The sequence below is a fragment of the Passer montanus genome, unplaced genomic scaffold (genome assembly GCF_014805655.1).
Source record: "Passer montanus isolate IOZ18808 unplaced genomic scaffold, ASM1480565v1 scaffold17, whole genome shotgun sequence".
Classification (NCBI taxonomy): domain Eukaryota; kingdom Metazoa; phylum Chordata; class Aves; order Passeriformes; family Passeridae; genus Passer; species Passer montanus.
In genome coordinates, this window is record NW_024364270.1 from 12,437,251 (window position 1) to 12,464,253 (window position 27,003).

Sequence of the window (27,003 nt, forward strand, 5' to 3'; positions counted from 1 at the left end):
GCAGTTTTATTGCGCTGCCATGGAAGCTGTTGATATGTCTGCCTCAGATACAAATGAAACATTTCTTCAGACAGCTGAATGTTTCCTGCCTGCCAGCCTAGAAATCAAACTTTGCATGATATTACAGAAATTCATCTTTTTTTTCTCCTTTGGCGAAATGACCTAGTGGTGAAATTGTTATAGTCAGCTGTACTTTCCTATTTTGATCATCTTGTCACTTTCTGATTCAGCTGATAAAAGGATGTGTATTTTGTCAAGGGAAATGTATAGATACATCACTCTTGTTGACAGCAGAAGAGGGTCACAAAAATTTCATCAAGGGAAGCTTCTGCATTACAAGCTTCTGTCTTGCAAAAAAATGTATGCTTCAGAATAACTTTATGTATAGGACTAATCCCATCGATCTCAAGCAGACTACTTTCATGGTGTCTGTCCTATAAATGTGAAGTTTTTAATTACCCAAATGTGTGCTTCTCTGCTTATGTGAATAAATTGTGACTTAAGGCATATATGAATCTTTGGTTTGTGGTCTGTATTTTAGTTAAGAAATTTATGTGTAAGCATGTAGGTAAAAATAGCCTCATTTTCAGTATTGCTAAATGTTGACAAGAGCAGTTAACTCAAGGCAGTGGTGCTGAGGAATTTAGTTTAGTATTTGTTAATAACCTGTATATACTCCTAGGTGCTGTAACTTCTCCAAGGTATTTGAGATGTGAACCACAGCATCTCAAGCAATGTTTGAAGTTAGATTTTGCTGTAATTTTAACTTTGATGCCTTGGTTTGAGGGGAGAACTCTTAAAAAAAGCAGCTGGGGTACATCATTGCATTATCCTTTTTTCTGTTTGCTTTTATAAGCAAATTCTCTTTCACCTTTTCTGTTCTTAGAGAGAAACTTATCATCCAATGCAACATTGATTTATTCTGTTTTCATTTTGTTGAATAAAACTGAGGTAAAGGGATGATGAAGGAGATTCATGAGGATTGAATTCTGAAATGTAAAAGCCAAGATATTAATGGCTTTGTTTCTCGTTGTTACTTTGGGGTCTATTTGTGCTGAATTGGTGTAATCCATCCAGGTCTGCATCACAAAAACAACAAGGAGGGTAGAATCAGAAATGACAGGAAGACTTTAACTGCTCTCTTATCTTAACAGGAGGTTATCCATCCTGTGGTTATACATATGTTGACAGATTAATGTGTGTAACTTAGAAGTAGTTCAGCTCGTGTTCAGAATTCTTGGTGCAAGATCTTTGCCTTCACAACCATTAGTCTAAAACATCTCAAATGCAGTAAATTCACACAGACCCTGAATCTCTCTTGCATTAAAAGATCTTAGCATTGTTCTGGCGGTGTAAAAAGGACTTTAAGGTGTTAATAATTATTTTCTATTATTTAAATATGCTTCATAACAAGCAGTCTTTATGTAAAGAGAGTGTATGTAAAAAAACAGCATAGATAAGATCTTTGGTTGTGCATTTTTAACAATTAACCTGATGAAAAACATCTTTCAAGTAGTGAGGTAGGCATACTCTTTGGTAGCTTACACTTATTAGAAAAATGTTTCTGTGATCAGAGAATATGTAGAATTGTAAAAAAATTCCAAACAAACAGCCCCCAAAACCAAACTCAAAAAATGTTTTAGAGATGTGGGAAAGTAAAGATTTACAGACATAGAGGAAAATGTGCAATTGGAAACCAATACAAAGAAAAAAAAATAAACCAATACAAAGAAATATTGATTTTGGCAATTCTCAGAATATTTGGAATAGTGTGTTCTCTGGACAACAATTCCTAGTATGAGAAAGGTCTTCTTCTTTTGCAGATGTCTTCATATCATGAAATAATTGTATTCACAAAGTCTGCTGCTGTAGATACACATTTTTGTACATGTGATGAAAATTGAACATTAGCTGAGGATATCTGAGTGCTTATAAAGACAGCAAAAAAAGAAAAACCCAGTAGTTCATATTTTAAGAAACCTGAAAATATTTTGAGATCTAAGCCCATCATTTTTTGACACATAGGGTTGAATGTTACACCAGTCCTAATGGTGTCTGTATCTTTCAAAGGTGCTGTTCAAAGTGAACTCCAGAAAAGAATTTGGGCTATGGGGTGGGGAGTACAATAGATGCAATATCATGAGATTTCTTGCTAAGGAGGTTTTGCCTCATCACCTTAGTGGTGTTTACTAAAATTCTGTGAGTATTTGACCATATGGATTTAACAGGAGGATTAATGCACAGCCTGTAAAAGTTTTAAGGAGAAAGGTATTAACCTTAGTTGTGGATAATATAGAGCTCTCCTAATAGATCTTGTAATTTTTAGTATTTTTACATCTTATAATTTCTAAGAAGTTATCTCTGAAGACAGATATGCTGTGGTTGGTCTTGATCTACTGATTTGACTAGATCTAAAAGCTGGACTTGACAATCTTAGAGGTCTTTACCAGCCAGCCAGCCAAAATGATTCTATGATTCTGTGTGTAACTGAAAATTACAATGGAGTTCTATTTTGATTGCTCCAACAGAATATGACATATTTGAGCTTATCTGCTATTGATCAAATAATAATCATTGAGCTCATCAAGTCCAACCATCAACCCAGCATCACCGCTGTGACCACTAAACCACTAAATTGTATCACCCAGATGCCTCTTAAACTCCTCCAGGCATGGTGACTCCACCATGAACCTGGGCAACCTATTCCAATGCCTAACCACCCTAACTGTGAAATATTATCAGGTTATGTCTGTTATTGGCAAAATTTATTTTCTTAGTGCTCTTCTGTCACTTTCATAATGTAATGCCTACAAATTCGGAAAATGGTTTGAGTGTAACCATGTTTTACTGAAGCAAAAAATTGGTAACTGGTGATTTACATCTCTGGCATAGTAAAAAATAAGTATCTATACTAATAAAATCTTAAAGTGGCAAATATAATTAGGATTTTAAAAATAATATTGCTTTATACCACAGTGTTGCTTTGGCTTTCTCTGCAATTCGACTTCTCCAAGATGCAAAAGTTTTTTGTGTGGATGTGGCACATTTTCAAGAGGAAAAGGATGAAAGGGAGTGTTTGGTATGTGTTTTAAACTTCTCTTTCTCTGTATATGAATCTTTTTTGTATTAAGTGTTGAGTGATTTTCATAATATTAGAACATAGCAGTCATTTGTATTATGTGATAACCATTAACCTGGGGAAAAAATGATCTTTGACATGCTTCAGATACCTGCTTGCTTAAGGTGTGCTCAAGGTGTCTGTAATCATCATTATAATTTACATGAGGTTAGGAATTACAGTGTTTATTTCTATTACTCTGAAATGGCAGCACTGAAAATCTTCTTTTGTTTAAAACCCATCAAACAAAAAGGAAGTGAAAAAAATGGCTATCAGTTGAAAATCTTGTATTATCCAGTTAAGGTGCTTTACATTTTCTGATTGAAAACTGAATTCTCTTTCAAAGAGCCAGATGGACCATTTCACATCACTGCTGTGCTCCACATGGAGCAAGATTTCAGCTGACTTCTGTTGTCCAGTATCAGGGATTCTGACCTCTGCTTTGGAAAGCCTGTTGGTCACACACCACTCAGTCACTCTTGAGAGCACAGTGAGTCAAATTGACTCACACAGACAAGCAACACGGTTTGTGTTGCATATCAGGGGCTTCTGTCTCTCTGCACTTGTTCCTCTCTTTTCTTAGGATGGTCCTGTAGCCAGTAACTGAGCTATAGATATTTTTTTTCCTCATTTGTATAGATGTAAATCAGTCATGATGATTTTTCGTATAAGTTAAATGCAAGTGGTGCATTATCCAGTGATTGCTTGCTGAAACAAATAGTAGAACATGGAGTGTAGAATTTTAGCAATAGAAAGAGTTTTTAGAATATATGAAGATAGCACAAGGAGCTGAGCTGAGAATTCTCACAAACACTTGTACTACTACATTACACTCAACAGAAACATAAAAAACTAGAAATTTCTTTCTAGTCATTATTGAGATACCAGAAACTGATACTGCTCCTGCTCTAAAATTAGACTTTCAGGTGGCTCAGAAGTTTTTGTAATCTTCCTGTTTGAGTGCAATATAAACGAAACTCTTAGAATTATTCTTCATAATAAATATAGTATATAGATATATTTATGGAGTCTCACATAAAAAGTGGTTTAATATTCAATGCTAAAAATATTTAGTATCTATTAAAATTTAAAAAATAAATTTCCTACTGTTATTAAAATATATGTATCTAACCTTCAAATAAACTTCTATTTAAAATGTTACTATTATTTGTAATATATTTGTAATAATTTAATTTAATTTAGACTGGTGCTGCCCTGTTGCCTTGTTTGTAGCAAAGTATGTTACTGAGAAAGTAACATTTTTCTTGCTTTTGGGATTTGATAGGACTCCACCATGGAAGTTGTTTCACTTCCTGCTCGTGTAACAGCCCAAGGGCACGTGAATGTACATTTGTGGCTGAGGTGTCGAGCAATGTTAGTGTCTGCACTCGTGACACAGATACATGGTGTTGGTGACATGAAAGGTACTACACTTTCTTCCTTTAGATTTTGGGATTATAATGGGCAAATGAGCCTACACAGACACAATTCTTTTTCATAGTTAAAAAATACTAACATTAAGTCTGGGGCTGTATTACCACTGAACAATTTGTATTACATTCATCCAATCCAATAAGGAAAATATATTTATGAGCACATTCTCTCCTAGAACATGAAACCAGAAAGTATTATATTAATTTTCATTTAATAGTCATTACCTATGGATAACTGTGCCTAAAATTTCAAATGTTCTAGTGTAATTTACAAAGTATGGTCGTTTTAAAAAGTGCTGTTGCTGAGTGCTTCTGGTTTTAAAAGTCTCAAAATATTTTTAGTTTTCTTTATCTCCAATAAATGAAATATTCCTACATAGCTCCTAAAAATGTTCCAGGTTATTTTTAAAAGAAATTAAGAGAGACATTGCAAAATACATCTTTTGACGTTTGGTTATGAATAAAATGATTTTCATTCTTTGGTTCTATGAACAACTCCGATGCTCACTTAAGTACCAAAATCTGTCTAAGTCTGTTGCCAAACTCTTACTTAATCAGTTCTGGATAATTTCTCTGCAGGCTGTTACTATTTTGCAATTTTAACAAAAATCAGATTTTTGGATAAGTAGAACAGGTCTCAAATACCTTAATATTTATGTTGGTGGCTTGCTTTTTAGTTTAGAAACTAAGTGATTTTTCTTTCCTTTAAAAGTAAATTTGACACAAATTTGATGAAATGGTGCACATGCAATGTGGAATAATGTCATATTTTCTGTAACTTTTTAGTATAGAAAGACTTAAAAGTAGAACACACAATGAAGTATTTTCTATTGTATTTTTCTATTCATATGTTCTCTTCTTTAGGAAATGATGTGGCTGAGCGCAGAAGTGTGATAAAAGAAGTAATATTAGAAGCAGAAGCCTTTGGTGATGTTGAGACTCAGGCTGAAATGATGCTGCAAGCTGCTATTCTTGACCTGCAAGAAAAACGTCCTGTGGCAGAAAGTAAACTTCTTTTGCAGGTTTGAACACAAAAGAAAAACTGTTCACTTTTCTTTGATTAATTTTTTGTGTAGTCAGAACAGCTGATGGCAGCATTAAATAAGTTTGAAATAGTGCCTCTAATATTGATTTTTTTTCACTTTGTGTGCTTTGTCCTCATAAATAGACAGGAATATAGTAACTACTTTGGTTTATGTTGTCTGTGTCCAAACAGAATATCATCGGTTTACTCCAAGAAGATACATTTATTTCCCTGCCAGCTTCTTTGACTCTTGTGAAAAGCATGCTTCTGCTGGCAGACATACTGCCACTGCAAATAGCAGAGGACTCAGAACATTGCTCTTCTGCAGTGAAACCTTTTAACTTGCTTGTTTTGGCACATGAGTTTACCATTAAAGCAGTGAGTATATGTCAGTGCATTTCCAAATCCTTCCAACAGCCTTAATTATTCATCTTGGAAGCTTTTTTATGAGTTATTAAGAGGGGCTATTCCTAGTAGCTGATCAGTTGAGTTTTAAATACATTAGAATAGTGTAAAGAAGTAATTAATCTTACCAAACTCTTTATCCATACTCATCATGCATATTCATATGTGAAGTCTGGTGTTTTCACAGAATTTAAAAATATTGAATAGTTGCAAAATAAGCATCCAGATGTGAAAAAGAAATAGGTAGTTTGACTTCTAAAGAGATGCAGAACACTAATTTTTCCCATTTGCAATGAGGGACATGTTCATACTCAACACCTCAGGGAGAATGCAGATCTCATTAAATTCCTAGGTCTTAAGCATCTAAGAACTTAGCTTTGTGTCTTAGAATAATTTGAATCAGGACAATCTGTTTAAAGTAGCGTGATATTTTAGGTTGATGGATTGTTATAATTGGTATGAAGAAATAATTTCCATGTAAAAATTTAAATAGGTAATTAAAAAAATAAATCTAAAGACATGAACTTTGTGAGAGCACTAAACCATTTACCTATTTGGAATCCAAAAATAGACGTTTTTATCTGAACTTGGTACAGGTTACAGAGGAAAGTTTTTAGATCAAACTCTTTCCTCATATTTTCTAAAATGGGAATTTAATCCACCAAAATATTTATTTCCCTAAGTAATAAAGAATCATATGAATCACTTCAGACTCAAACTTCCAACTGTGAGACTTGCTAACCTTCAAGTGACTTGACACTTTACAATGTCTCCCCATTGTCTTATCTCCATGAATGAAAGGTTTGACTGGTCCCTACATGCTAATTTCTTTTTCTTTTCTGGCCTTTGCTGGATGTCAGATTTCTTTGTAGAAATGACAGTTTCTTTCCAGGGCTTTGGTTACTTGTGAGATCTATTTCTAAAACACTGATTTTAGAGAGTTTTCTTTTAAAAACCAAAGCCTAACATTACTAAGTTCAATCAAGAATTCATTAAAATTGTTTGTTTGCATTACAAGACTCTTTTTCAAGACAAGTACGCACTAAAAAAAAGGAATTCAGGAATATTGAATCCTTTTCTAGTGTTCTTTTCAAGACATTTCAGTTTTGCAATATCTAACTTACTTTCTCAAACAGCTATTTAATTTGCTGTCTGCAACTTGATTTTACTGAGCATGCTCTTTTCATAGATTTTTGATTGCGGTGAACCCATTGAACGGCAAGGAGAAGACAATACATTGACTTGCCTGGTCTTACCCACGAGGAATATCTACCTGCCATATATTAACTTGCTAGCCCTAGTCAAAATGAAAATTGGTAAGAAAAACACAACTCATTATTAATTTTAAATTTTAGTAAATTTTCACTCATATTTTGTCAATGGGTTGATTGGTGTAGATTGGGCTTCTTTTGAGTGGCCTAGGTAAACCTCAATGGCATCACAGAATAGTGAAACACTAGCTTTGTATTTATATCCATCAATCACTTGAATTTTTGAGAATTGGATTGTAACAGTAAATATGTAGCAGCATTTCTTCTCAGAAATTAGCTTATTTTTGCATAAATTGGTTTTCTGCTAAATAATTTACAAATAACTGTTTCATTTTTTTCTTTAGGATACACATTAGCTGAAAAATTAGCTTCTACAGCTGCAAGACATCCCTTGCAATGGCTACATGCTCTCAGGCATTTAGAATCAGCACTGAATCTTTGCAGAGCAGCTGCAACAAAAAAAATAGATATGGAAATTGAAATTCTTTTTCAGATAGGTAAATAAACCTCTGTTTGTATATCCCAAGTGCCATTCTAGGAAATGTTATGCATGGTGTCTCTGAAAATGGAGACATTTTACTGTAAAACTAGAATAAGTTTGGACATTTCTCAGTGTCTCTAGATGCAGATCTCTCTCCTGTATTTAGTACCACACCAGAGGAATTCAGGATGCATTATTCTACAAATAATTTCAAAACTGGATTAGAACTACTTTCATCTGTATGTTATCAGGGATCCAAGGGTGTGGCCAACAAGATTAAGAAATTATGTTTTGCACCAGGAGGTGTTGGTTTGTGAGGATCCCAGCCAGAAAAACATTGAAGACCTTGTAATGTATCTCTTAAAATGCCATTTTTTGGAGTTAACACTGTAAAATAAAAATGTGACAGTGTAAATAATCTCCTGTTACTGCGGAGGCTGAGAACTCCAAGTTGTGCAGTATTGAATGTGATACCAATCAGGATACAGCACAACATGCAAATCCTGTCTGTGAAAAAAGTTTACTCATTTTGATCTTTTAGCTGTTCTTGAGAGAAAACAATGCTATTCGTTATTTCTACTGTCAGACAAAAAGCATGTTCACATAAGAACCTCTTGCTTCACTTTCACAGAAAGGTACTGCCATCACAGAAGATGCTGCCAGCAGACTCTTCTGTTACAGCAAGCTGGCCGCGTTTGTCCTGTGGGATGTGCCCAGCACAACACGAGCCTGAGGGTCACACAGTGTGTGCAGCAGAGCACAGAACAGGCCTGTGCCTGCTCATTACCTCCTCACAGACAATGCTCTGCTAGCTGGGATCGGGAAATGTTAGGGCTCATTATGATTCCCAAGTTCGGTTATTTCAGCTACTCTATGAAGAGAATTGTTACACAAGCATTGTGCATTACCTTTAAACAAACTGGAGAAGATCTTGCTTAACAGGAGGAGAATAGATCATGTATTGTGTTGTTTAACTTTTCTGGAAGGAAAAACAGATTGGGTGGGTCTTACAGAAGAAAAATTATTAGCATATTGAAAATCTACTTTCTGTATTTCTTTCTAAGGTAAGGTAGAACGCCAGATAACTGAAAGAGGCAATAGCAAGTCATCTCAAGCTGTTGAAACCCTCTTGGAAGCTGTTAAGCTCAGCCAGCAACATGGTCAAAAATATGAGTAAGAATCTAGCTATATAACTTTGAAAAGAATTTAAATTGTACATGAATATAATTTTTAAACAGTTTTTTGAGATTTAGTCTGGGACTTCTATTATGGAGTATCTTTTATGTTTTATTTCAGTGGAGAAGAGCTATTGGATATTTATTCTCTTATTTAAAATAAATGATAAGAAAATTTAAAAGCATTTTTTAATCCTACACAAAAATTACAGCTTTCTGTTCTATTTCCAAATTTGTGCCCTATCTGTCAACACTGAGAACAGAGCTATCAATTAAACAGGAGGTTTATTCATATTTCAGAAGATGAGCTGTGGTCTGCCCCCTTCCAGATAACAGAAATCCAGCTTGAAAAGGTTACCAGCCAGAAATAGTCAGAAGAGCAGAGGCAGAAGGATCGTAGGAAATGTGTTTGTAACAGATATCAGGACAGTGACTTTGGCATTAGTTATCAGCCTAGAAGATGCCTGAAGAGCTGAGCCAAGACAGCCAATAAATTCTGTCAAGCAGCTCTGATACATTGGACTTTAGTTTTTTTGTTTCTTGACCAGTCTAAATGAATAATGTGCCACATCTAGTTAGAGACAGTGTAAAGGCAGCAATTTACCTTGCTTGTTTGGGTATTCTTTTACTTAAGTTAATGAACCAGAACTCTGAATGTAGAAGTAGTAGCACAGTAATAAACCTCAACAAGCAGCCAGCATGATGGAAGATGGTGCAGAAATGGACTGTGGTGAAGTTTTGCAAGTTTAATTTGCTGCACTCTCATTTAATTTGCTACCATCTTTCTAAAAGAATGTACAGTGACATCAATGGACCATGGCTTTCTTGTTTTAGAGAATTTAACATCCTGCTCACATTTATACAAGCCCTGTGATATCTGTGGTATTATTTAATTAAAGTTGTTTCTTGATGTCTCACATCCTTTTTTCTTAGCAAGACTAGAAATTTAACTAAATTGTTGCCAGCCAAGTGTAGAATTTACCATCTTTTCAGCTACTTTGCTCAGTCTTTAGCTGTGCAGTACTCTGACTTTTGTATTTTGCTTTACACAAATTGTACTAATATGTATCTGCCGAGAATAGTAACGATGTGAGCAGGAGTTTGTTGCTATGCTTGGGGAGGTTAATTCATAAGTGAGATTAGAAGAAATCTGCAGAGCCAGGAGGAATCTGCATAAGAAGACAATTATAAACCTATAGGGAATAGAAACGTTGGAGAAATTCTCCAGGTATAGTGATTTTCAGCAGGTTGAAGGGAATAATTCTGCCTCTCTGCTCTTATATGATGAAATCCCTCCTGGAGTATTGCACTAGCTCTGGAGCTCTCAGCACAGGAGAGACATCAACCTGTTGGAGTGGGTCCAGCAGAGTCCACAAAAATTATGAGAGGCTGGAAAACCTCTGCTGTGAGAAAAGGGTGAGAAAATTGAAATTTTCAGCCTGGAGAAGAAAAGGTTCCAGGGAGACATTTTGGCAGCCTTTCAATACTTAAAGGGGGGCTTATAGGATGGAGATAGTTTCTAATAGTGCTTGTAGTGAGTAATGTTTTTAAACCAAAAGAGGGTAGATTCAGACTAGATATTAGGAAGAAATTTTTTTTCAATGGTGATTCACTGGAATAGGTTGCCCAGAGAGGTGATAAATGCCCTCAAAACATTCAAGATAAGGTTGAAGGGTTCTCTAAGCAACTTGATCTGGTTGAAGGTGTCCCTGCTGCTTGTAGGGGAGTGGGACTAGATGACCTTTAAAGGCCCCTTTCAACCCAAACTATTCTATGATTCTATTATTTTTGCTTAGTTTACAATACTACTGTAAAAATCACTGAAAAGAGGAGAGTGGGAATAGGTGAGCATGGTCTGAAAATGTTCTGGTACAGAACTCAAAACTAAGGTGGTTAGTATCTGAGCCCAGTTAGGATACAAAAGTCTGGTTTGGTCACTGTTTGGTAACTTTGCTGATTCTTGGGAGAGTTTGACTGGGGACACAATTTGATTGATATCCAAATTCAGCTACCTATGTTTCAGGGAAACCAGGGCAATGGATAAATGCCTTAACTTGAGCAAGGAAGACAAACAGTACAGGAAGATCAATTCCCTTGCAGAATTAGGGTTTTCTTACTAAAAATTTGCAATTTATTTATGGAATATTAGTTTCAAATAATGAATACTATATTTGATGTACTATTAAATTAAGGTGTTATTTGTTAAGCACACCATAAGGATGTGTGACTTTAAAAAAGGAACTCACGGATTTCTGAATTCCTGAATTTCTGAAAGAAGTTGCACTTAAAGCAGATGATGGGGGTTGGATGAATGATTTATTTGGTGAGGTATCTAGCTAGTCCTATGCAGGAGACAGATTTTATCACTGTAATGCTTACTTTGATAGTTAAGCTGATTATTCTGTGTGCTGTTTCTTACAGGTTAATCAGACGGTCGTACCTTGAAATAGCACTATCATATTTCTATTTTGCTGAAACTAATGAGGATGAATCAGAGACAGATAATTCGGTGCCTTCCAAATCAAGTGTATGTTTTCTGTCTTTTGGGCAGTGGCCTCTTCAAAACAGGAAATATGTATTGTGCACCTTGCCATATTATTACTTGCAGTGACTTATACATCATATTAATACTAAAAGTCCTCCTAGAAAAATCACAAAAAGAAATCATATAACAGAATTTGATCTTGTTTGCATTTATTGCATTGAATGATAATATTTAAAATATTTTTCTATATAAAATAGGAAGAAACCAACAGTGTTTTCATTTCCCATTATGTATAAATTAATCTGTACCTTGGAAAATGTACTTAACATTCAAACCTGTTTTTTAAAAGACTAACTTTATCAAATTTCAAATGTTCTATACAAATATGAATAACAGCATGAGAAATATAAGTGTCTTTAACCACATAAAAGTTCCTGTGAGCCATAGATGGAAAGCAAACTGTGTAACATTAGAGAAAAGAGGTAATTAAGACTCTAAAAGAAGGGAATATGATAGCAACACTGTATACAGTACTGACCACAGTATAAGCTGCTCTGAAAAAACTTTTTCCAGGAGCAGCCAGTTAGTATGCTCTGGAATTTTTTTTTCATTTTAGCAATTAATGCATGCATTTACATTCAATGCCAATTTTTACAACTTACAAATAAAACAATTACTTTATAAGTTGGAGGACTTTCTTCTATGTTTAGAATATATTTTACTTTAATATATTTGGAATCCTGATTCTGGTATATAATTTTTAGACCTCTTCTGTAGCTCAGTCCTCTGAGGAAGCTATGAAATCAGAAGTCTACAAAGCACAAGCCTGGATTGCAATAAGAGCAGCTTCACAGGTTGGTGCAATATTCTGAAGAGGCAATATTTTATTTTTTTTTTACATTTCATCTTATTCTCCTTATACAAGCAAATAAGGCTATGCAAACAAGAGTGTTAAGGTTTCCTGAAGTTTCTGGCGTAGATCTTGTTTAATAAAATTAAAATGGACACTGAGTAATGCATTTAATCTCTCTTGGACAGATATGACTGTGTTTACCTTAACTTTGATTCAGTGCAAATAAAATGGCACATGACCTGATATGTGTGCACATGTATTTGACATGTGGACAGACATCAGTGGCATCCAGATGAGGATATCTGGTTTGAAATCACTACGTAGTAATTAAGCTGTCTGCAGTGATGATTTATTTTGATATAATGTGTACCTTATCAGAAAGAAATAGAACATTTTCTTAACTTTTAGAAATATAGTATGTTGAATAATTAATTTTTTGTCCTCGTCTTCCTGCTCTAATATATTGAAATCTATATAAACTTTGTAGTGAATAAGTCCTGAATAAAACAAATGTTATTTTTAGGTCAGTGAAGCTGTGCTTGCTTCTCAGCTGTTAATTGGAATGAAGAGTGTTAAAGAACAGAACATCAATGATGAAGTGCAACAAAAAATCCCAGAATTTGCTTCTATGGATCTTTGTTCTTCATACAGAGATTTCATATCTGGTATTCCTTTATACCTAGTAATATCAGAAAATTAAATAAATAATGAGCAATATATGCCATGTAATATAGTAATACATTTAATGTCTAGTTTTAATTTATGAAAAACTATATACTAGTTTTGGAAAGTAAAAGCAAAAAGTCTCATTGTGCATAGCAATGCAAAATATGAAGTAGAGACCTCATAGGTCATTAAATATCAGCCAGTGCATGTGTTCAATGTGTTAAGAAAATTTCATTGTTTGCATACTGTGGCTCAGAAAGACAGAGTGCACATACTGCCATAATTTTGGAAAAGCAGATGGTCCTTTATTACAGATGTATAAAGTAGATATTTGCCTCCCTGTCAGTCATGAAGTCATCACTGCTTTTTTTTTTTTTTTTTCCTTCTCCAAACATTGACATACAACTGATGTTTTTCCCTAGGTATATTGGCTTTCCCTTGGAGAGTTTCAGTTTTACTCTTTATTTTGCAAAGAGATGTTGGTGTTGAATAGCTTATCTCCCTGCATTGTCCCCCATAAAACTCAACCCAACCAACAAAATAAAAACAAAACCACAGACAACAGAACCCATCAAAACTGACAAACAAACTCTTGCAAAGTTTTCTGCCTGTGTACTGTATTCTAAAAGTCAAAGGCAGTAGAAGAGAATTTTCACTGTCTGTCCAATCCAATGGATTATTATTTAGATATGCTTCCACTAGCTTGGTAGGACTTTGCCTGGTTTATTTTGAAATTCTGCATTTATTTTTCAGCTAATTAGGTGATGAAATGGAAGTTTTTGATCTAAAAAAAACCTCAGCAGTGAAACTAGGAATTCTGAGATAATGACTGCTAGATGTTATATAAACACTAAGGCAAAAATATTCATGTTTATTTTTAAACAAGGAACCATTAATTTAGTGATAAAATTTTGGTTCAGTGACTTAATTTCAATTATCCCAAGTGACTGACAAAGACTGAATTGCTCTGCCTGATAGGTGCTGGCAATGCTGAGCCATGTCTGCATACTGTACAGTGTTTAAACATATGTGTTTTGATTGGTTTATGAAAACAAGTGTTGTGTGCTAGGACTTTCCATCTGATTGTTTTGTACTAGCTCCATTTGCTTATAATTACAGATAATTTGTTTCTTTTAGCAAATGCAACAGGTGTTTCTCCTGATAGTTCTGTTAGCCAATATAAAGAAGAATAGAAAATGTAAAAAAGCAATAGTAGGCCAAAATACAAAAACGTAAATTCAAATGTAAATTCTCAGCATAGCACACGAAATATTTTCTGTAAACTCTTAGTAAAAAACATATTTAAGTTTTTATAGATATGAAAATATGGCCATTTTGACAGTGAAATGTCAGGAATAATAGAGACATTCAGATTTTGTAGAAGCACTCATAATTATTGTCTGAAAGTTTACTGTTAGGAATCACTATAACAATGTTTGTTTGCTTTGGAGTGAGAAATAGAGCTCAAGAATTGTGCTTTTGAAAGAGCCATGTACTAATACAATGAAAACCAGTATTGAATGTAAGCACTGATACAGTGAGATCTGTACTGATAATTTTTTCTTCTGTGTTCATAAGTACAACTTTTAGGCAGCGCAAAAGAAGATATTATCTTTTGTTTTATTTCACCGTTAAGAGCATATTTCATTGAAAATGAGCTTAATATCTAAAATGGATGAAGGATTAAAACTAACTGTGAATACTTCAGAGTACCTAACTCTTCTGATTTTGGGTCAACATAACTGAGAAGTTCAGCTGTTTCAGTTATGATTGATGACTCCTTGTGTTGTTTCCATTTAGTAAATAACTAGTGTAGAAATAATGGTTGCATATTCATATTCAGAGAGAGAGAATGCATCTTGTTCTCTACTCCTTTTGAATTTCTTGTAAGGATTAGTAAGATTCCTGCCCACGATCTGAGAAACAATTTTCAACTGATTTTAAGGCTATTTTTCTTGTATGAAAAATGTAGGCAGTTTCACAAGTTATACTTCTAGTTACAGATTAGTCAGTTCCAACACAATGGAGAAATAGCTTTTGAATTCCAACCACTTCATGTGAGTTCTTGAACTCTTATTGGATTGCAGATGGATATTATGTTGTCTCTGAAACTCCCGAAGTATCTTCTGCTGAAAACAAAGAAATCACAGAAGACTATCAGCATCAAAGGGAAGTAACAGAAAGTCTTGTCACCAAGGCCAGCCAGAAGAAAGACACAATAACATGGGTCCTCATGATTCGCTACTACAATCATTTGAAAAGAATTTATAACACAAACCTATCTGGTATGCAATTTTATTTCCTTCTGGCAAACTGCTATAGATGAAATACTGTTCTTGGGGGCAAACAGTGTCAGATTTAAAGGCTATCATCTAAAAAAAGCCTAATTTTTAGTTCCTTTAAATTATATAAATGAAAAAAAAAATCATGGGAATCCAGATTTATGTCAGTTTACACATGCTGCAAGTGAATATATTTCTACCTTTCTTCATAGTTGTTCATAAGCCTCCACAATACAAGGAGAGCCTCCCTCAAAACTTAATTGTCATTACTACATCTGAAGTATTTCTAAAAAATTCATAATCTCTATTTATTTTTAGTTATATAAAAATCAAGCTTAAGTCACATCATAAATAAATCTGTTCATTTTGGTGTTCTGTTTTGGAGACCTGAGTGTAGGGTAAATTGGAAGGCTGAGCATTATTAAATGTGTTTTGACTGAAACCCCAGATGTGATTTGCAAGCTTGGGTTATTTCGCTGCAAATAGAACATGGTAGTAGATAGGACCTTTCAAACAGAGTAAGAATCCATTAATTGCAAGGCCTTAATACTGTGTACCTGCATGTGATGGCCAGCTTTTGGATTTACAAGTGATGACCTAATAGGTGAGAACATTGTACATGCAGGTGTTGTTTAGAGAGAAACCTAGCAACTCTGAAAATAATTCCAGAGAGGGCTGGGTTTTCTCCCTGCAGCATCAAATGGAAGTATTCTGGCTCACCACTGAACTGTAAGGAAGGTATCTAGAATTAGGTGTCAAAACGTGCATGTAAGTCTCTTAGTTACCTGTTGGGGAGCCTAGGGAGAAACTCAGCTGATCAGCCTCTAGCTGTCTAAACTCGGGTCTTAAGAGCTCTTAAAGCTTCTTTTGACTGTGTTGAATAAATATGTGTTTATTCTAGTGGGTGCTTAGGCCTCTAGAGAACATACTGATGCTTACACTTTGAATTTAAGTACCTACATCTCAAAATTATGCCTCCCATTTGATGCTACTTTATAATGCCTAGAGAGAGTTTGTTTCATTATCTGATCACTGATATATAAAATTACAAATAGCATAAGCTAGTAATATTTAAGAGCAATCAGTATAATTGTTGGAAATGCATTTATGTGATATTGAATCTATTTACATATTTTATGATACTTCAAAATTTATGAATATAGCGTATATGTAGTAATTTGACATTTTAATGGCAAATAATGATGTAATTTTAAAAATCTCTTTAAAAACTGCTCCTAACCCAGGACCTGGATCACTTTCAGCAAGAGATGGGCACCTTGGTTTGATTTCTGACACAGGAATTGTTCTACGCATAGCAGAAATGCATTTCTTCTTTGAAAAAAATTTGATTGAATATTCATTGTGTTGTCTTGAGAATCTTCCAGAAGAGCTACATGATGTAGAAATGCCACTCAGTATTGCAACTGATTCTTCAGAGGTACTTATATTCTTTCTGATGTTTCAAAAATATTATACTGGTATTTAATTCAGATTCTTGGTAATTACAATATTGGTAATATTTCTGGAGCACTATAGAAGAATGAAATTTTATGCAGAGGATCAGTACAAAACCAGAATCCTGTGCATGCAGTGAATTATGTAGTTAAGAAATGCAGATATCCTTGTGTTATTCATTCCTTCAAAAATAATCTCCATCCCATAACCAGTGTATTTAAACTCTAGAAGATTAAGCAGAATGATATTTAAATAGGTGTTTTTGTTGGGTAATAAAGTTGGCTGTTACTCAGTAAGGGCTGAGATTTTAAATCTTGTAGAACTTCATCTTTCATACAAAAAATGTCCTGATGTTAGTTTTGTAATATGTATGTACAAGTCTCTATATTGGTAATTTAGTCTATAATAAAAACATGACTTTCAAAAAATATGTATGTTATATTTTCTCAAAAATTTTTAAAGGTCTTGTGTGCCAATTTTTTCACTAATTATCAGCTGGCTACAGCTGGCTAGAAAATAAACATTTTTAGATCTCTGCCTCATGAGCAACTATTTGAGCTTTCAAACGTAGGCAGCTCAGAATACATCACTCGGATAAATCTTGAATTGGAATTCTGGACTCTACACTGACCATGGCACATGTTTTGAAAATTGAATGAAATTTGTCTTTGAAGATCCACTGTGAAAATAATTGTGTTCAAAGTTTCTCAATCTCACTTCTCACATTAATAATTATCCTAATACTAAAAATTAAAAAGAAAGCTCAGTCTTTGTGGCTTATTTTTTAGTTATTATGTTCAGTATTAAATGGAGACAGGGGAGCCTTGAGGAGGGAGAACTTGGTATGTTATAAAAATGAATAAAAATACTTCTCTGAAAGTAGCTTGTCTAGAGTTGGTGAACTTTCTGCAGTATTGGACAGCATATCATTACTCATTTCCCAACAAAGAGCTGACTGTGCCACTGAATAAATTGTAAATATATGGTATGTGACATTTATAACAGCCATCATATATCAAAAATTATTTTACTCGCTCTGCTCTTTTTTTGACATAATTAGTATTACAGTATCCTAGAATAATAAGCTTCAGAGCTCACTGTCATGTTCATGACGGGTGCAAGCTGCATAATCATGTGTTAACTTCACTGTTGTAGACAGCTAACAAGCATAAAGCTCTTACTTTTTTTAATTCTAAGATTCATTGATTTTTATCACAACATTTTTAGAAGCTTTAACTATCCACAAGGCTATAGATGTTATTTTAACAATGTAACTGTAATTGATTACTTTGAGTTTTAACAGTACAAATAGACATACTTTTGGAAAGAATGAGTTTTATGTACGAAGTTGTTTCACTTATGTCTATCTCTGGAACCTATTTTTGACTCTTGAAGGCTTTTTCAGGTCTGCTGACCAAAGAATCCAAATTACATTAGGTCTGTAATTAAAATTCAGAATTTTTGTTCTGCTCCATGATAGTAAGTAGGTCTGGAAATACTTGACTAAGACCATTTGTTTTCAGGATTTTGAGAAAGTTGAATAGAGAAGTATTTATGTGTGTTATTCAGCAACCTACCAGTTTGACAACAGCAGTTGTAATGTCCTTCTTCAAAAAGATTCAATATGAATAGAAGCCCAAAGGATGCAGTTCAGTGAAAAAAAAAACATAACAAACATTTTAGAAAGAAATATACAGCATAAAATGGAATTTTAAGAGCTCTAGTTCAGGGCCACAGAATAAATTAGGTGCCATGTGCATATATGTATTTTCTCCTAGTTTTGTTCACAGTCCCTGCTAGCAGGACAGTGATTCATTACTGAATTAGAAGAGGGCTGTAGTGGGTGGGTCCTCCATGCACAGCTCACGGCTTACCATGGGTTATGGCCACTGAAGGCACATCCATGTGCTCCAATTTATGACTTCCACAGACCTGGATTCATTGTTACCTTCACTTCTACTAAAGTTTCATGTGGGATAGTAACAGGATCAATTAATGGCGTAAAATCAGATTATTGTGAAAAATCCATCTTTTGCTCACTTTGATTTACTGCCCTGTAGTTGTCATATGCTGAATTTTCTGTAGAGAAAGTAGGTAAAAGTCTCAGTTTTTTTAGCAATGAACTTTCAAAATTTGAAAAGAACTCACTCCCCACAAAGCTGTTTTCAATCTTCACATTTTGGAACCAATGATGGAGGCATTAGGACTTTTTCAAATAGCCTCCACATTCCCTGAAAATATGACTGTTTGGCCAGTGTTCTTTACAGAACATTCTGTGTAATACTTTAAAAAATAGAGATGGTGTGTTTCTGTTCAGCCTTTAAATCTAATATTTCACAATTTTAAGAAAAGGTTTTGTTCATGCATGAATGTTGGCTGACAGTGTTCCTGCATTAATTCCCTGGTGAATGACAGCCAACAGTAGCTATTTGATGAATGCCCTGCTAATGTTCCATATGTATTTTATAAAATACAACAAATCCTCACAAATTAAGTGATTGAATTTTCAGCAGGTGTCACCCTTTGTTAGTTGCACAGCTGAGAAAACAGATAGGTAAACATAAATAAAGCATTATTCTAACATTCAGAATCCTATTTTAATTATCAATATGTGTACTTGACAAATTATGTTTTAATCATTAAATATTGTATTATCATTATGCCAAATAATAGATTTGAACCAAACCCATAATGCCATAATGTTTTTAAGTCAAAGGCAACAATCATTGTGACTGTGGGTGTCTCTAAGGCAGCCTACAGATTCTTTGTATTACCTTTAGAAATATGTAAGCATTGAAAGTCTTAACTTGGTAAAAAGGACACTTTTAAAAACTAACCATTTACCTAAATAAACATATATTTATGCTGGAATGAAAGTCATACCAATTCCAGTAGACAGTAGATTATAACAGATTTTTCCTGTTTCACTACAGAAAATATAGTTTAAACTTAACATTTATTTAAATGCTATAATTTAAATATTATTAAATATTATGATTTACTAAAAACTTAAAATTTATTTTGTGTTTCAGATGTCTCTTGATGTTTCTGAAGCTGCATCAGAAGTGTCACATGTGAGAGTAGCTTCTCCAGCTTCTGGCACTGCAGAAGACATTGAGAAGACAGAGAGTAGGGCAGCATGTGCTCCAGATAAGGAAATTAACATTCAGTGGTATATTCCTTCTATGGCAAAGCAATCAAAGGATACAGAAACTAAGGTATAACTACAGAAAAGCAGTTCCTTAGGTAGTGGAGCAAATTATGTCTCATTTCCAATGAATATTTGTGTTATGAGTTATCAGCTTTTTAATAGAATTATGGTGATAGGAAGAATTTATTTACTCTGCTGCAAACCTGCTCTTTAAAAAAACCAGAAAGCCTTGACAGTTTTTTGTTGGCAGGCCAAAAACCCACCTTTTTTCCTATATAGAGCTTCCAGGCTATACTGTATTTATGCCTGTTGTAAATCCCTGATGTCTTCAAGACCTCTACTCTAAGTTTGGGTAGATCTGACGGATACATTTGAATAATAGTTTGGTGGGAGACTCTTGGAAAAGCAAAGATACACATATACAGGGAAAATGGGATTTTGTAAGCCTCATTTTCCTAAAAGATCAGACTGAACATGAAAGATAAAAGAGATGAGAAGGTTGCAGGAATGTGAGAAACTATGACATGGAATTTGTTTTATCTTTACACAAGGGAACAATATGTAGGTAAAATTTCTGTTACAGCAATAAAAACCAATGATCTTAAACTTTTCGGCATTGCAGATCTGTTTCTAAATTCTATTAGACCCATTTATCTTTATCAGGAAATTGATAGAAGCACTGTGAAGTTAATGTAAATAATGTACCTTTTAATGTGCTTTTGCAGGTTACTTTAGCATGGCCATACAGATCAGTAGAGGACCAGAGAGAACTCTTAAAACCAAATAATGCATGAATGCCATATATTTGACATTTTCCATATAGTCAAAATATTCAGCTACCATTAGGAAGTATATTGTCAATTGCACTAGTAAATACTTGCAGTGAAAGATGAGAACATTCTACTTAATTTTCTTATAATAGTGTGGCTTTTTTAGATGGTGAGTTGTGCACACTTCATGGATTTAAACCTAGCATGATGACAGCCATGCATATGATTGACCAGGATCAGGATATTTTGATAGTGACATCATGTGGTATACCTAATTTTCAAACCCATAGTAATAATATCCAATTTAATTAATTAAATTAATCTAAAACCTATAAAAACTTAGTACAAATTCATATGAAGTCACACTCGTCTCTTTTTTGAAGGTCGCTTATCTAAGGCTTCGTCAGTACACTGTATTTGATATTTATTGTACTCTTGTATCACTGAAATAGCTCAGGTCTACTGCATTGCAGTTCACCCATGCCATCTCTTTTACAGGTTTTGTTGCTTTATGCTTATAATACAAACCCTATCAAGATTAGTGACATCACTTCAGCGTCTATGTTTTCAGGCCGCTTGTGGATTCCATTGGCTAGGTAAATAATCACTGACTCTGTCCTGTTATTTCATGCTGTATTAAAGATCAATCAGCCATTTAGGATGAGGGAAAATAAAGTACAAAATATCAAAGGGCTGTAAATCTTTAAAAGCATTCATTTTTGCTTTTCAAAGATTTTTCACTGTAAAAACTGTAAGATGTCGTACATGTGTTAAACCCATCTAAACAGTTGCTTTTTCAATGCATTCATTAGCATTTCAGTTTTGATTCTTAAAGAACCAAGTAACATATGCTAATTATATTACACTGGCATAGCAATGTAGCCAATCTAAAAAGCACTCCCAGCAGTTATTCATTCCCATTCTCTCAGTGGATCATCTACTTTCTCCATCCCATATTACAACTCTGAGAAAGGAAGAATTTTTCTCAGTTGTAGCACTGGACTCTGCCCTTAATTTTGCATCCTATGGCATTTTTCATTATTTCTTTCTTGTCATTCATCTAGTCTTAAAATTTTTGGAACTGCTTAGTGGGTAGAAGGGAAGAAATAATGGGCAGCCTCTGCCACTCTGGTTGGATGAAAAAGCTGCCTCTTAGAGAGGCATTCCTAAAATAATACTTCCCATTTTTAATGTAAAAAACTAATGCATTCTATATCTCCACTTTATTAAATGGAAAACTTATTTTTGTAAAATTGTGAGATCAGTCTTGAAATGAAAGAAAATGTAGAATCAAGTCAATATGTAATAAAAGCTAGGTCAGCTTAATTATAACCTGGAAGCAACAAATATTGTTGTTTTACAGTAGTAATAATGAAAAACTTTGTCTTCTTTTAGAATTATTTCTGTAAGGGAGAAATTGTCTGATCTGAAAGAGCAAGTTGAAATATTGATGCACAGTTCTAAGAGCTTTTCAACTTCAGTGCGTACAAGTATTCGTGATAAAAATGAAACTTTGAAAATAAGTCCTTCATATAAACCCAGAAGAAGTGATGCAAAAGTGCATCTTGGCGATAAAATAGAAGTAAGTGAGAAAAGCTTGGCTCTTATATATGTTTGACTTGATTGAAGATGCCTGTTTTGGGGAAATAAATGATGGCCAACTTGGAAGGCAGACATAAAGGCAGGCGTTAAGCTTCCCTCACCTCTTTAAAGAAAAGCTGAAATACTTTTGCTCTTTATTTAATATTTAACTTTTACTTATGCATTGCTTGTCACTTTAGAAAAAAACCGCAAGCATTATCAACCTTCTACTTGAAAATAAAGGCTACCTTTTCAGGTACATAGATTTGGAAACTGATACCTAATTTATAGTAATCTACATCTGAAAATCCTTGGCAGTGTGCTAAATTAGCAGGGCGATCAACTCAAAAGTGCTTTTTAAACTCAGTTACTTCAATGTGAAATGGGCAGTGGTGGTTTCTGAAATAAGAAGCTTCTAATAACATTATTGAGAGACGACTAAAATTGGCACGGAGTTTATTTTAATTTTCTCTATGCCATCCTCTTTTCTTTCATTAGCAAGGCTGAATATGGTCCACAAGCAAATACTTTCCCCCCATACACACACACAAAAGGTAATTTCAGAATTTTCCGTGTGCTCTGTTTGAGATAATGTCATTGGAATAGAATGTTGCCACAGCATAAGTGCTGCTTGATAAATGCCAAGGCAAAATAGACGTTTATTTTCAAACTGGGAGACATTTATCATGTGACAGGATTCTCTTTATATCTATTATGTGAAATGATTAATGATGTAGAGGCTGTCATTTTGTCTGATGGATGCTGTGAAACAGTGACAATCGTGCACTGTGCCATTATTACGAGGCTGTATTTTGACCAGCTTGGAGAACAAATGATATTTTGGCCAATCACTGTGTTCAGGAGGGTAGACAGAGCTGTCTTTTAGTGGGTGTTTCTAATTACCTGAAGGTGTTTGCTCAAAATTTCATTAATATATGTCAGTAATTGGTAAAATATGTTTAGAATACTAATAAGATTAACATGCCATGCATTATACATGTATAAATATCATCTTGCCAGGGTGTTTGTTTATCATATCTTCAGTAAACACATAGCAAAAATATGCTCAGTCACTGGATTTAAAACATTAACCAGGAGCAATTTTGCCTCAGTAGAAACTGCAAGATTTGGCCATTTTGTTTGTACAGGAAACACTACTATTTGTGTTGCAGAAAATTTATATTCATCAGCTAAGGTTTACTTTGCTGTGAATTCAATTAGAATAACCTAAACCTTGAATATTCTGAAAAATTTTGTAAGGCTGAGCCATCTGTTAGCGTATCGGAGGAGACTGATAGTACAGCATATGTTTGTAGTACACAGATAGTACAAATTTTTTCTTGTTTTATACCATTAGGAAATTGCTAAAAGGTATTTATCTGAAGTCAAAGCACTGCTGACTGTTGCTCCAGCCCTGTCCTCTTCATTAACTGAGGTATGTTGTTCTCATTAAGAGTAAAAATCTGTTTTCTAAAATAAAACAATTTTTCAATTAAACTGAAACATGGATTTTACCACTAAGCATCTTCAACATGGATTTTACCACTAAGCGTCTTCCCATTTTTTCCCTTATTTTGTTTTGGTTTTATTTTATCATCTTTACAAATAAAATACAAATGTGCATGATTACAAGCTGTGAATGTCTTCACTGTTCATTAGAATCAACTTTCCATACACATAAAAATGTATTAAAAGGGGATTTTTACTCACAATGGTTAATACAGATTATCCGCCACTCTCTGGTCATTGTTTACAGAGACTCCAGTGAATTTTCATGATGGAATCACCAAATGTAATTTCTTTCCATTCTTGCATTTTTGCAGTTATTCAGGCTTGATTATTCCATTTTCTTTAGCTTTCTCTGCCTTGCCCATTACATGTTTTGAGAGATAGCATGCCATTTTTTTGTCCATGCTGATGGACAAAGCATCTTATTCATGCTGTTACCCAGTGCAGTCAGTATCCCAGAGGAGACTGTGGGAACTGGCCCTTGGTGGGGAGCAGTGCTGTTCAGTGTTAGGAGCCACCTTGGGGCTAACAAGGAACATCAGGGAAGGACCACAGCTGCCAGGGCTCAAGGGAATCCATGACAAATTCTGCAATCCACTGTAACATATCACTCCCTCACCTGATCCTCAAATATCTCACCAGTAATTGCTCACAACGGAATAACAATGGATAAGGCATCCACTGGCACCAGTCAGAGAACTCTTCCTACCAGAACAGAATGTGACTTTTACCTGAGAACAGCTGGGTAGTGTCTGTTATAGCAGAGAGAGTCTGTCCTGTGTGTCCTGCAGCCCAGTCCCTCAGAGTACACCCTTCCCTTTGCTATACATTGCACCATTCTTGCCACCCCTCGTTATCCATCCTGAGGTTCTCTCTCAAATGACTCCCAGGCCTTCATATCACATAATCTGGCTTTATCAGTGCGTCAGAATACACCCACATCTCTTCTGCAAAGCTGTACTTTTCTGAGTCCCACTGAAGTATCTTCCATGGTAGCAAGATTTGACAGATTCCTAGGGAAAGATAGAGAAAAACTTTCACAGAATCATGGAAAATTTCTGGAACTGTTTAAATTCTTGTGAATTCTTTTCACTTTGCCTGCTTCTATTTGTGGATCTATGGTGGAAGTGAGGGAGCAGATTTAGTGGTGTTCTATTAAGAATATGATGTTTACTGCACTGTTTTATTCTCTCTCCATTCCACAAACCAGGTGGAAAATCACAGAACTTTTCATCGTGAACTTTCAAATACAAACTTCAAACTAAGATGCTTTGAGATATAGTAGTTTTGGTTGAGCAGCTGAAGCCTAATCCTTCTAGATGCTGAGTATCTTTGTTCTTCTCTGAAGCCAACAGAACTTGTAGGGTGCTTAGCACTTCCTTATGTATAGCATATTTCAAAGTAGCATTTCCAAACTTTCATATAAGTTGTATGTGTGCAATACCCTGTCTCAGCCAGAAACAGAAACCTCAGGGAGGGACTATGTACACCACAGAATAGTACATTCCCTTTGTTTTCCAGCATGCAGGAGAAGGCACCAGATACATTTCTTATATGTAGTTTTTCACCATTTCCCCACCAAACATTTTTCTGTTGCTCATCTTCTGGTGAATTAATTGGGCAAAGTCAGTTGTAATTTGTAGTCTTTGTTTTCTCATTGTCTGAGCTGTCACTCTTCTGTCATGTTGTCACTTTCTCTTCTTTGATTCTGTTTTTTCTCTCTGTGTGTCTTACAGTACTTTGATTCAGCCCTGAATTATATTTATAAATGGAAAAAGTGCATTTTTATTGAATTATTCATGTAAAATTATTTGACTCTTCATGTTTTAAGAATAAAAAATTATCAGCCTACTTGTTTTTAATGCTGTTTAATGAGTAGCTATGTCCTTGAGGGATATAGAGTATAGTGTTTGGAAGCTCCAATCTTAAATGTTAGAAGTAAATTTATAAATAAAATAATTGCATTAAAAATTAACCTCCCTATGTAACTTATTCCAATCATTTCTGTCTTAATTTTTTTTTGTTGTTGATACTTAAATCAGTTAAATAGTTCTGTGTTCATTCCAACCAGTTTATGATTGCCCTCTATTTCACCTTTTACTGTTAGCTGAATTCCTTCAATTTCTCATCTTAGGAAAGGCCTTCCAAATTACTAACCATACTTGCCACTTCATTTTACCTACAGATGACCACTGTAAACTTTGTGAGCAAGACTGTTCATAAAGATTTCCTCCCTTGAATCCTTTTTACTAGTTTCCTGCAAGAGATGTAATTAACCACAAATTTATACCCAGGCAATAAATATTTCTAACTTACTCATTGGTTGTAGTTCAGAAATCTGGCTTTATATGAAACTATTGGTATATATGTGTATGTATATTGGTATATACATATATATTGGTATATACATGTATATATGTGTATATATCTATATCTATATCTATATATATCTGTGTATTGGTATATATGTACTTTTTGGTACCTCTAAGCTTAATAAAGTTATTAATTTTGTATTTTTTATTTTTTTTTCAGATCCCATTTGATGTTACTGCATGTATAAATATATATATATATATCTGTGTATTGGTATATATGTACTTTTTGGTACCTCTAAGCTTAATAAAGTTATTAATTTTGTATTTTTTATTTTTTTTTCAGATCCCATTTGATGTTACTTTGAGATCAATAACAAATTTGAAAGATATGTTTGATCTCGCAAATGGATGTGTAATAACTGATGGAAGTCTTTTCAATTGGATCATTTCTCTGCTTCACTAAATGCTACTTTTCAATAACTTAATCAGCTACTAGCTGAATGTTACAGACTTAGACTTAAGTCCCAGTGTTAATGTAAGAACTTCATTTAATCACGTCAGGATTTGGCTCCTGTTATGTTTTATAATTTTCACTTTTAGGTTATTTCCAATTATTTCAGCATTAGTTATTTTTAAAATAAAAATAATTTCTTAGGAATTTAATATTTTGTAAGTAGTTTCTTCATAAGAGGATTCTCTAGCTATTCAATAATTTCTTATTGTTTAGAAAAGCTGAATAGGTTTGTAGCCTTCTAGTTCCTTTAGTTATTCTAGTGCTAATAGATATTCATTTTTCCCCTTGAAATTTTATTCTTATCAGCAATTTTAAAATTGCTTTTGCAGTTATCAAAAGTTGGTATTATTTCTGAAGTTGTGATTTTTGGAGGGACTAAAACAATCACTGAGTTTGTTCTTTCATTCATCTGTTTGGAAACTAGCATTTCAGGTTGTTGAGGGTGCAAGTGATCATTCAGATGTCTTCATAATTTTAAAGCTTTTTAAAAAAAATCTCCCAAAAAATAAACAACT

The 27,003-nt window shown here is 34.1% G+C and overlaps 1 protein-coding gene across 1 annotated transcript in view; it reads left to right on the top strand.

Annotated features, from left to right (window-relative positions):
* CFAP54 (cilia and flagella associated protein 54) overlaps nt 1–26,585 on the top strand; it is a 101,585-nt gene extending 75,000 nt beyond the window's left edge. The window contains exons 53-69 of the mRNA XM_039703807.1: nt 2,977–3,079; nt 4,404–4,542; nt 5,416–5,573; nt 5,768–5,953; nt 7,170–7,296; nt 7,596–7,748; nt 8,797–8,905; nt 11,329–11,434; nt 12,157–12,246; nt 12,769–12,910; nt 14,999–15,196; nt 16,438–16,631; nt 19,681–19,866; nt 21,068–21,165; nt 21,965–22,151; nt 23,508–23,585; nt 26,318–26,585. Of these exons, the coding sequence (XP_039559741.1) occupies nt 2,977–3,079; nt 4,404–4,542; nt 5,416–5,573; nt 5,768–5,953; nt 7,170–7,296; nt 7,596–7,748; nt 8,797–8,905; nt 11,329–11,434; nt 12,157–12,246; nt 12,769–12,910; nt 14,999–15,196; nt 16,438–16,631; nt 19,681–19,866; nt 21,068–21,165; nt 21,965–22,151; nt 23,508–23,585; nt 26,318–26,437 (2,374 nt within the window). The 3' untranslated portion in view covers nt 26,438–26,585. The remainder of the gene's footprint in view (nt 1–2,976; nt 3,080–4,403; nt 4,543–5,415; nt 5,574–5,767; nt 5,954–7,169; nt 7,297–7,595; nt 7,749–8,796; nt 8,906–11,328; nt 11,435–12,156; nt 12,247–12,768; nt 12,911–14,998; nt 15,197–16,437; nt 16,632–19,680; nt 19,867–21,067; nt 21,166–21,964; nt 22,152–23,507; nt 23,586–26,317) is intronic.
* Nucleotides 26,586–27,003: the final 418 nt, after the last annotated feature.